Here is an 11850-nt window from a genome sequence, read left to right as displayed (position 1 = left end):
TAGAACCAGCGACCTTCCGGTTACTGGCACTACGCTCTTAACCACTAAGCTACCTGCCGCCCCTTTTCTTCTTTTACAGGGTTGTATATGAGAGCTTTTGTCGATGTTTAATATGTCATGTTTTTAATGTACATGTGTGTAATGTATGGCATTGACCCAATAAAGGGGATTTCAAAATTCTCTCTCCCACTTATACCACTTTCTGATAGAGGCGAGATGCCACTTCGGAAGCACCTTAGCTATGGCTTTTTTGTATATCTGCAGCAAGGGCTTTTTCATTCTCACTCTCTCCACCATTTTGAATAACTTTTATTCAATTCCTTTTATTCCGTTTCCTTTTCTCCAGCAGGTATGTAACAGTTATTACATAGCAAACACTAAGGCATACACTGTAACACAAATGGACTGAATGTCAATGGAGGGGGAGGAAAGACACATACACAATCAGGCAACACAGTCTCAAGGAACACTTTACACTGAGAGCGAGGGAAAGATAGACACAAATACCTTCTTTCACAAATGGTCTCACAGACAGAGAGAGAGGGAGGGAGAGAGAGAGAGAAAGAGAGAAAGAGAGAGTGAAAGAGCGTGGGTAGGGATTGAAAAGCATGGTGTAAAAATAGAGAAGAGTTCATGGTCTTTTGGGAGAGGGGACTGGTGGCTGGACCGGGACGGTCCACCAAGTAGGATGGGGAGGTGAACAGAACTACCCTGTTGTTCAGAGTGGGTGGTTCAGTCTTTAAATCCATCACAGCAGCTCATCACAGCTCGTCCTTTCCCCCTGTCACCCTGCCCCTCCCTCTACTCCTCGACGACTGGCTTCCACTCCTACCACTCCGAGCGGGGGCAGCGGTGCCCTCTCTTCCCTCCTCTTTTACTTCTCCTCCTTTCGTCACACTCTGTCCATCCGCAGCCCACAGGGCCTCAGCCTCCTCCCTCTCCTGCATGAAGCACAGAAGGTACAGTAATGTGAGGTAAAGTGAGGTAGAATGGACCTTATTCACACCACGGCCGTGATCAGACAAAATCCAGGCTAGCGGGGTAGGAAGCAGAAGTGCTCCTTTAAAAATCTAGGGAAAATTGTGCCGGAACTTTCCTCAAGTTCAACCTTAAAATTATAGATAATTAATAAACTATTAATGAATTATAGATCATTAATATCTATTGTCACATGTTATTTGACTGCCAACCCTAACTGACATTGACTTATTCTTCAAAAGCGCTATCTAAACATAAAGTTAATTAGCATAGAGAAAATAGCTTTGAATATCAGCGCAAGATGGGAAAAATGAAAAAGAACTCCTATGGTCATTGTCATGCCAAACATATCTGATCTGGGACCAGGCTTGTATAGAGCAACCAAGCCACTAATAGTCCTCACCATATCCCTGTGGTGCTTCTCCTTGGTGAACCAGAGGGCCAGTGCACACCTGCGGCCAGCAGTCACCGCGGTCACACCATGGGGGTTAACAGGACCGGAGGAGAACCCCACCAGTCGACCACAGGTGGGCTTCACCCGGGCCTAGAGAGAGAGCGAGAGCGAGAGAGCGTGAGAGAGAGAGAGAGAGAGAGAGAGAGAGAGAGAGAGAGAGAAATAGACTGTCAGAAAGGGTAGCCTCTATAAGGGCCATGTTAGAATGGATAGAAGAGGCAATATCGTCAGAGCTTACTAAGAAGTACACACAACACAGACCATTTGTTCTTAATTTAGTGTTAGGGCTAATATTAGGTGCATGGTTACTGAACGGGTTAAGGTTAGAATTGTATGTGTTAGAAAGCTGTACTTCTATCCTTTCTAGCATGGCCAGATAGTGATGACCAGGTCACGGTGGGGCATAGGTCAAAAGGTATGTGAAGATCAGCCATTGTAAAGTGTTCTACTTGAGTTTTAAGGTCAAGTGACTTACTGTGACAGTCTTCGCATCCCTGTCTGTGAAGAAGAGCTCCCCACCGTCAAAGTCATCGTTCAGATAGAGCACAGCACTGGAATGGAATCAGACATGGTCTTAGTCGTCATTTAGCAAGTCTAGCCAAAGTTGTCAGTTGTCATCTTTATTGCTTAGTAAACAGACCTAGTGGTATTATATAGCACACTGCCAGAAGCACGTCTCATTATTTCCTCACACCCTCCTGCCTGAAATCAATAATCTCCACTAGCCTGTGGAATGGGCCCATGGCGCCCCAGGTAGGGGAGGGAATGGCAAACAGGTGGGTTCGTTCTGGGGGAGAGATAAAGCTCTCTATAAATGCACCTGTGTTTGTTTGAATGCTGTGTTTGTTTACCTTAGAATGAGGAGACCATCAAACAGTGTTAGTATCAAGATGTCACGCCGTACTGGTTTGAGTTTATTCAGGATGGGAATGTCTGTTCAAGTAATGTACATACACACCTCTCCGTATGTATTTGGACAGTAAAGTAGAAGTGTTCAGAAACATTCTTATTTACAATGAAATTGACTCCAAAATGACACAATACATCATTCACCATTCAGTTCCTATTGGGCAAAACATAATCCGAAACAAAACCAAACTGCAAATGCATCCAAAAAGTTTGTAGAGCCACAAGATTGATGTAGTCATTGCGTTCTAGGAATTTGGGACCAAATACTATACTTTTTACTAATTTAATATACTATAAGTAAATATGTCCAAATGACTTCTTGAAGATACATACGATGCTTACATTTCAAAACGGTAAAACCGATATGTATGAAAATACCCTCAAATAAAAGTTGACATTCTATACTGTCGCCTTATATGAAACATTTTATCTCAAATCCAAACTGCTGGAGTATAGAGCCAAATTTACCACCATCCAAATACATACGGAAGGGGAGTGTATGTGGTATTATATAGTTCAACTTCCAAGTCTTGTGTATGCTTTTTAGGTGTAATTACATGTGTGTGCATGCACAGTGCACACATCTGCATGCTTCTGTGTGTGTGTGTGTGTGTCATGTGTTCTGCCAGCCTACGTGTCTCTGTTTGTGCATCCTGCCAGCTTGTGCATGTGTGCGCGCATTTGTGTATGTGTGTTCTGCCTGTGTGAGTGTGTGTGTACCTCAGGTCTCTGTGTGTAAAGGCAGGTGGTTCTCTCCAGCACTGTCTGGTCTCAGGTTCCAGTAGACAGTTGTCCACATGAACAGGGTGAGACAGGTCCAGTCTCCCCTCCTGGTCCCCTGGACAGGACACACAACACAAGAGGATCATGTTCATTAGGCACCAAATGGAAGAAAACTGACTGAAATAGGGAGGGACTACCTGGAGTTTTCCAATAAGAAACACTCATTTTAGTTTTCCGTTGCAAAACGTTTAAGACAGTTGTCCATTGCGTGCCCTAATGAACACGACCCAGGTGACACAACGGGTGACATAACACAGAGCAGATAAGACACCTGATACAGGTCAGGGGTTAGCTATTAGGTTACACTATAAATGGCAAAAGGCCTCAACCCTATTTGAATAGGAAAGCTTTGTGCCATTTTGCATGTGCCAATCTTTCCTATTAATTTTGACATTGAGACCCACAAACTGAATACATAATGGAATCAACAGAACAGATGGAAAATATGGAATGGTACATGAAATATGGAATGTTAGACCACTTCTGAGATGTAAAACATTTTTTGGAACCATCATTTCAAGAAATAGAGCGCATTGCTTGAGTGGACCATACCTGTGATGGCGCTGCGGCACACTAGATGTGTGTAGGAGAAGTGGAGTCCTGAGGGGCTCCTGAAGTAGGAGTGCAGCAGGGTTCTCACCCTCTCCCCCATCTCATGCAGCAGCTTAGCGTCTGATTGGTTCACCATACCGTCCTGAGCCAACTGCAGAGCAGAAAAGTGTTTTACTGTTCATTAGCTATGTGACCACGTGAGACAAAGAGATAGACAGACAGACGGCTAGACAGATAGATTTCATCTCCAAATCCATCGTTCTCACCTTGGCAGCTCTGAGGACAGTCAGGCCCTCAAACTTCTCATGGGGCGTGTGTGGGGACCGTCGCCCCAGGTAACCGTCCCCAACGGAAGCAGCAGCCTGTCAGAGACAACACAGGAAGTGATCATGGAAGATATGAGCTCACAGCCCTGTTGGAATACTTCTGCTATTGCTGAATTCCAAATCCACCCCTGGCTCATATCCCTAAGAACCATAAAGATCAAGGCCTGTATTCATAAAGTGTATACAGTGCATTCGGAAAGTATTCAGACCCCTTGACTTTTTCCACCTTTTGCTACGTTACAGCCTTATTCTAAAATTTTAAATAGTTTTTTTACCCTCATCAATCTACATACAATACCCCATAATGACAAAGCAAAAACAGGTTTTTTGAAAATTTTAAAAGTATTCAGACCCTTTACTCAGTACTTTGTTGAAGCACCTTTGGCAGCGATTACAGCCTCGAGTCTTCTTGGGTATGACGCTACAAGCTTGCCACAACTGTATTTGGGGAGTTCCTCCCATTCTTCTCTGCAGATCCTCTCAAGCTCTGTCAGGTTGGATGGGGAGCGTCGCTACACAGCTATTTTCAGGTCTCTCCAGAGATGTTCGATTGGGTTCAAGTCCAGGCTCTGGCTGGGCCACTCAAGGACATTCAGAGACCTGTCCAGAAGCCACTCCTGCGTTGTCTTGGCTGTGTGCTTAGGGTCGTTGTCCTGTTGGAATCTGAGCCTTCGCCCCAGTCTGTGGTCCTGAGCGCTCTGGAGCAGGTTTTCATCAAGGATCTCTCTGTCCTTTGCTCAGTTCATCTTTCCCTCAATCCTGACTAGCTTCCCAGTCCCTGCCGCTGAAAAACATCCCCACAGCATGATGCTGCCACCACCATGCTTCACCATAGAGATGGTGCCAGGTTTCCTCCAGACGTGACGCTTGGCATTCAGGCCAAAGAGTTCAATCTTGATTTCATCAGACCAGACAATCTTATTTCTCATGATCTGAGAGTCTTTAGGTGCCTTTTGGCAAACTCCAAGCGGGCTGTCATGTGCCTTTTACTGAGGAGTGGCTTCCGTCTGGCCACTCTACCATTAAGGCCATCTCCACAGAGGAACTCTGGAGCTCTGTCAGAGTGACCATCAGGTTCTTGGTCACCTCCCTGACCAAGGCCCTTCTCCCCCGATTGCTCAGTTTGGCCGGGCGGCCAGCTCTAGGAAGAGTCTTGGTGGTTCCAAACTTTTTCCATTTAAGAATGATGCAGGCCACTGTGTTCTTGGGTACCTTCAATGATGCAGAAATGTTTTCGTACCTTTCCCCAGATCTGTGCCTCGACAAAATCCTGTCTCGGAGCTCTACAGGGAATTCCTTCGACCTCATGGCTTGGTTTTTGCTCTGATATGCTTTGTCAACTGTTGGACCTTATATAGACAGGTGTGTGTCTTTCCAAATCATGTCCAATCAATTGAATTCACCACAGGAGGACTCCAATCAAGTTGTAGAAACATCTCAAAGATGACCAATGGAAACAGGATGCACCTGAGCTCAATTTCAAGTCTCATAGCAAAGGGTCTGAATACTTCTGTAAATAAGGTATTTCTGTTTTCTATTTTTAATTAATTGGCAAACATTTCTAAAAAACCTGTTTTCGCTTTTGTCATTATGGGCTATTGTGTGTAGATTGATGAGGAAAGATTTTTTTATTTTTTATTTTAGAATACGTCTGTAACGTAACAAAATATGGAAAAATCTGATTACTATGCGAATACACTGTATATATACAGTAGCAGTCAAATGTTTGGACACACCTACTCATTCAAAGGTTTTTCTTTATTTTTACTATTTTCTATTATGAAATAACACATATGGAATCATGTAATAACCAAAAATGTGTTAAACAAATGAAAATTAGTTTTTCTTCAAATAGCCACCCTTGCCTTGATGAGGTAGTCACCTGGAATGCATTTCAATTAACAGGTGTTTAATTCCTTCTTAATGCATTTGAGCCAATCAGTTGTGTTGTGACAAGGTAGGTGTGGTATACAGAAGATAGCCCTATTTGGTAAAAGACCAAGTCCATATTATGGCAAGAACAGCTCAAATAAGCAAAGACAAACGACAGTCCATCATTACTTTAAGACATGAAGGTCAGTCAATACGGAACATTTCAAGAACTTTTCAAGTTTCTTCAAGTGCAGTCTCAAAAACCATCAAGCGCTATGATGAAACTGGCTCTCATGAGGACTGCCACAGGAAAGGAAGACCCAGAGTTACAGAGGATAAGTTAATTAGAGTTAACTGTACCTCAGATTGCAGCCCAAATAAATGCTTCACAGAGTTCAAGTAACAGACACATCACAACATCAACTGTTCGGAGGAGACTGCGTGAATCAGGCCTTCATGGTCGAATTGCTGCAAAGAAACCATTACTAAAGGACACCAATAAGAAGAAGAGACTTGCTTGGGCCAAGAAACACTGATGAGTCCAAATTTGAGATTTCTGGTTCCAACCGCTGTGTCTTTGTGAGATGCAGAATAGGTGAACGGATAATCTCCACATGTGTGGTTCCCACCGTGAAGCATGGAGGAGGTTTGCTGGTGACACTGTCTGTGATTTATTTAGAATTCAAGACACACTTAACCAGCATGGCTACCACAGCATTCTGCAGCGATACGCCATCCCATCTGGTTTACGCTTAGTGGGACTATCATTTTGTTTTTCAACAGGATAATGACCCAAAACACACCTCCAAGCTGTGTAAGGGCTATTTGACCAAGGAGAGTGAGGGAGTGCTGCATCAGATGACCTGGCCAGATGACCAACCCAATTGAGATGGTTTGGGATGAGTTGAGAGAATGCCAAGAGTGTGCAAAGCTGTCATCAAGGCAATAGGTGTCTACTTTGAAGAATCTCAAATATATTTTGATTTGTTGAACACTTTTTTGGTTACTACATGATTCCATATGTGTTATTTCATAGTTTTGATGTCTTCACTATTATTTTACAATGTAGAAAATAGTAAAAATAAAGAAAAACCATGGAATGAGTAGGTGTGTCCAGACTTTTGACTGGCACTGTATATATATGGCCCTTGATAGGCTCTGTGTGATTTTCACCATATTGCAGTTTTATCTATTATTTCCCATCCAATGGCAAACACCAAAGGGACAGGGCTCAGTTTTCTGAGCGAATCATATGCAAGCTTACGGTCGCTAGGCGCAGTACTGTGTCGCATTCCTTCTGATCTAGAACTCCGTCCAGCACGACGCGATTGGTTCCATTTAAAGAATGGTCGTCCATGCTGATGGTGACACCAACCTGAGGTACGGGACCCCCTGGGGAGGGAAACATAATGGAAGGGTGAGCGAGACACACGAAGAGAGTGCACACACACGCACGCACACATTTAAATCAAATAGGTGTTTCTCAGATTAGTGTTTCCCAATCCTCAGAGACCCGAGCCATTATGTTTTTTGTAATTACCAATCCGTCAATGTGTGCTTGTAACATGCCAAACGCTAATGTTTATCGTTACCTGCGTAGAACCCACTATCGTCCATCTCCACCTCTTTCTCTCCCTCCTTCATTTTCTCATTCAGCACTTCCTTTTCTGCTCTAGAAATCAAAAAGGAAATGGCTTTCAACCGCCCAATAGCACTTCAAAGCCCTTTCTCTCCACACTCCTGTCCTCTTTGCAGTAACTTTCTCCTTCTCTTTTCCTCTTACCTCCATGTTTCTCTCAGCAATTCAGGAACAACCTCCTCTGGAGTCCAGAGATCCTATATGGGAGAAAAAAACACAAAAGGAACAAACTGCTGTATTGTTCAGTTTGAAAGTAAATGTGAGTGACCAAATCAAAGCCATATATAGCCTAGATATAGCTACGTTATGGCTCTAGACCAAACCATATCCAATGATAATCAATAAACAACTTTATCATACCGGGTCGGTGAAATTGAAATTTAGGTTTTCCATTCCGAAGAAGAGTAGCTTTTTCTCCTGCAATGAGCGGCTCACATACCTGGCTATCTCCTGAGTATATAAAGACAGAGACAGAGATGGTGGAGAAAACCAATACACTGATCTTCACAGTAGAGTAAGACACAATCATGTATCTATCAAATTTGAGGAGTGTTGTTTATAAAATGAAGCCTCCCTAGTGGGCCAGGCTAGGGGTTGTTGATTTGAGGCTGAGCACAAGTAGTACCTGGGAGGGCTGTGTCCCATGTGCCTCAGTGTCGCCCCCCAGTGTCTCTGTGTAGAGCTGCAGGTTACTGAGGGAGTCTTTGTCTAAGGGGTAGAACAGGAGGAGAGACCGCAGAGAACGCACCGCTCCTCCTAGATCGCCCGCTGCGGGAAATAGATGAGAGAGAGAGAGAGGAGATGTGCTTTGGTCGTTCACTAGACATGTAAACTCCTGTATGAAGCACCAGAGCCTATTTACAATAATACACCTGTGTGGCTCAGTTGGTAGAGCATGGCGTTTGCAACGCCGGGGTTGTGGGTTCGATTCCCACGGGGGGCCAGTATGAAAAATGTATGCACTCACTAACTGTAAGTCGCTCTGGATAAGAGCGTCTGCTAAATGACTAAAATGTTTAAAAAATGTAAAATTTCAGGTGCCATCGCCAGGCTAGTATCATCAGCTGCAGTAGAAGTTATCATCATAATTGTCGTTAGAGTCATCATGTGGTCATTACTGTAACTTCAGATATGACCTTTCCCCTGTCTAACCTTTGAACTGTGCGATGTGTAGATGCTCCAGCTGTGTGGGTAGGAAGTCCTCCTGGGCTGAAATCCTTCCGGGTCGCGTCGCTACCTGGGTCACACAGGCCTGCTGGCAGGACAGGAGGGAAAGGGAGAGTGCTGGAGGACAGGTGATAAAATCACACGAAAGGAAGGAAAGATTAGAAAAGTAGAGAATAGCATGAGCATAAAATAGTAGGACAGCTAGCGTATACATGTAAAACGAATTACAATATTTGCCTTGTTTTGGACCAACCCAAATATGCACTGCGTGACATCATACTGTTTACAGTCAGCTGTCTTGGTAACACTCCCCCTGTAATAAGGCCTTTATAATGCTGTATAACACTATCACAGATATTTTCAGCCTTCTAGAGGTTCAGCCTACTAGCAATGAATGACCGATAGCCCTGCATAGACAACCAGCTTCATAAACACACACATGTTTTTCCTGTGACCTCTGTGGTCCAGTGGTTAGTGCCACATGTACAGCCCAGCTACCAATGTCAGCATTGGTTCAAATCCGACCCATGACCTTCTGACTCACAATCTCTCCTACATTTTCTGTGTCCTCTTCACTGTCCTATCTCAATAAGGATATATAAAACCCTTAAAAATATATATTTTTAAACAAACAAACAAGTTTTTCTCCCACCTGCAGCTTTCTCAAACACCCCGTCCATTCCATCCTCTCCTCTGTTCTCAGGGAGCCGCTGTGAGGCGACCTCACATTGCGCCCTGCATTCATCAGTCTGTCTCAGTGTCTCGTTCACACACTCCCTCCATTTCTCCACGGCGTGCGTCCAATCAGAGGAGGCCTCAGAGGTGAGGGCGGAGTCGTACAGGGCCTGTGGTTGATAGAGGGATGGGGGTTAGGGGTAAGAGGAGGGAGGAATGTTAGCTGGAAAGGTTGGCTATAATTGGTCAACATCAAGAACAGAGTGCGACGGAGAGGAGTCGTCGATAGCTTATACTCCCAAAGGAGCAATGGGCTTAGTAAGTGCGTAAAGCATGCAGACCTGCTGGAGACAAACAAAACAGAGGAGAGAAATTAACCGCATTTTTTGTTTTACTGTTTGGCTTTAGTGGTCTCAAAAGTCCAGTGAAGTCCACATGATGTATTCTCATTTATAGTACACTCCATTAGTAACATGTTATCAAGAATGCTGTGGGTGCATGCAGAGGTTACCGTGTGAGCCCAAAGGGCTTTTACGATTGGCTAGGTACTTTAGGTGAAACACGGAGAGGAATTCTAACCCTCAGAGAGAGGAATTTGAACCCTCGGGCCACATGTGGGAATCTTCTAAGAATGTTTCTTACAACAAGATTCTTGAATACTCATTTATGCATTCAATCTACCATTTATTTCACTATTTCTCAGACACACACACACAACCCTCCCCCTCTCCCACTCTTTTTTTATTACCCAGTGTTTCTCTTCCTCCATCTCTCTATCCTGGAATGCGTCCTCTGTTACTCCCTCCATCCGTCTATACTTCTCAATGTTGTTCCTCATCTCCAGGTGACTGGGGTTGGCCACAAGAACGTGTGGGCTGCTGATGCTGCCTTCTGTACTTTCCCTAGCTGAGGAAGAGGAAAAGTTGAAAGAGAGAGAGAACGAGGTAAAAGATGAAGAGGAGGAAGAGCAGAAGGTAGTAGAGGAGGAGGCGAAAGAGAGCGAGAACGAGGTAGATGAAGAGGAGGAAGAGGAGGAAGAGCAGAAAGAGAGCGAGAACGAGGTAGAAGATGAAGAGGAGCAGAAGGAGAAAGAGGGGAGGAGGAAAAATAACAGGAGGATGAGGTAGAGTGAAGAAGAGAAGGTTAAAGTCCAGATCAGATAGAGTGCATGAAGACCACAGCTGTAGTTGTAGGATATTGTTGCTAAAGTATGTATTAAATTGAGCTAGCACATTACATGATATAGGCCTTATACCAGACTAACTAACTACCAGTGGAATAACCTTTGTAACTGCTTTAACATGCAATTATGCAGCACTTAGCACTTCAGATCTACAATTCAACTGTATCCATACATATGCATAGGAACATAATGAAATAGCAGGTGAATATAGTAATAGTTACCTTCCAGTAGACGACCTGCAGGAAGTTATAGGGGTTCCGGGTACTAAACTCATACTCGATGTCAGCAGACACAGGAAGCTGTCCTGCAGGAGTGACAGCCCGTCCCAAACAGAACCGCACACACTCAGCCCGCTGCTGGACCCAGTCCACTGCCCATAGGTCCCACACATTCCCTTTCTCTGTGTCTGAGGACACACACACACACACACACACACCAAACAGAGCAGAGATACTACATTACTGGAATGTACCATACCAGGGCTGTCTTGCAGTCATGACCATAGATAAGGTCATCGCTGACTCCTGGGAGACATCTAGGCCCTAAAGCAAGCTGTGATTGTAAGTGGCAAACAGAAGCTTATGATTTAATATATTTCATGCATGCACATAACACACACAGGTGGAGACAGAGAGACAGATACTCTCGCTCTCTCTCTCTCTCTCTCACACACACACACACACACACACACACACACTATGAATCGACCACATACAACACAGTGAACACAAACACACGCATACCCAGTTTTGGGAGCCTGTCATATCCCGCTGGCACACATTCCTCATGGCACTGCCGTCGGGTCCGAAACAGAGCCTCCCGGATAGTCATCGACTTTTCGAGCAGCTCCGCAGCCTTCTCCCACTCCTCGCTAAAGTATGCACGGACCCCAGTATAATACAAAACATCGTAAGAGGGTATGAGTCCGGACGCAGATCCTGCAGAAGCCCCGCTGCCCGCAACAGGAGAGATGAAATAGAATAATGAGAAAAGAGAGTGAATAAGAGAGATATGCAGCGCCACGTACACAGAGTTGTGATTTGCGCAAAGCGCCATGGTGCGCCGTAGTTATTTTGGAGAAGGAGAAGGAGAGGGGGAGGAGGGACAGGGCCAGAGGAAAGTGGGAAAGGCAGGAAAGACGTGCTTGGTAGTGCTGAGCGGAGGAGGAGAAGGAGTGGGGTGGGATGGGGTGGAGAAAGGAAAGAGGCAGTACACTTGAAGGTACATTTATTGACACAGTAAATAACATTGTTTGGAAGCACTAAAATAATACTAAAATAATATTTCAGTCTAGCTTACTAAAGTCTGTACA

The 11850-nt window shown here is 44.5% G+C and overlaps 1 protein-coding gene across 1 annotated transcript; it reads right to left on the bottom strand.

Annotated features, from left to right (window-relative positions):
* Window positions 1-293: 293 nt before the first annotated feature.
* Window positions 294-11671, bottom strand: p3h3 (prolyl 3-hydroxylase 3). Its single transcript, XM_041875943.2, has 16 exons — window positions 11282-11671; window positions 10760-10944; window positions 10104-10261; window positions 9333-9525; window positions 8666-8797; window positions 8139-8281; window positions 7874-7963; window positions 7658-7710; window positions 7467-7546; window positions 7139-7266; window positions 3943-4038; window positions 3677-3827; window positions 3062-3179; window positions 1908-1983; window positions 1382-1522; window positions 294-941 (listed from the first exon to the last, which is right to left on the bottom strand). The coding sequence occupies exons 3-16, from the start codon at window positions 10191-10193 to the stop codon at window positions 762-764; spliced, it is 1671 nt and encodes a 556-aa protein (XP_041731877.2). The 5' UTR covers window positions 10194-10261; window positions 10760-10944; window positions 11282-11671; the 3' UTR covers window positions 294-761.
* Window positions 11672-11850: the final 179 nt, after the last annotated feature.

Source organism: Coregonus clupeaformis, unplaced genomic scaffold (assembly GCF_020615455.1).
Source record: "Coregonus clupeaformis isolate EN_2021a unplaced genomic scaffold, ASM2061545v1 scaf1211, whole genome shotgun sequence".
Lineage (NCBI taxonomy): Eukaryota > Metazoa > Chordata > Actinopteri > Salmoniformes > Salmonidae > Coregonus > Coregonus clupeaformis.
This window is presented reverse-complemented; position numbering and strand designations above follow the sequence as displayed.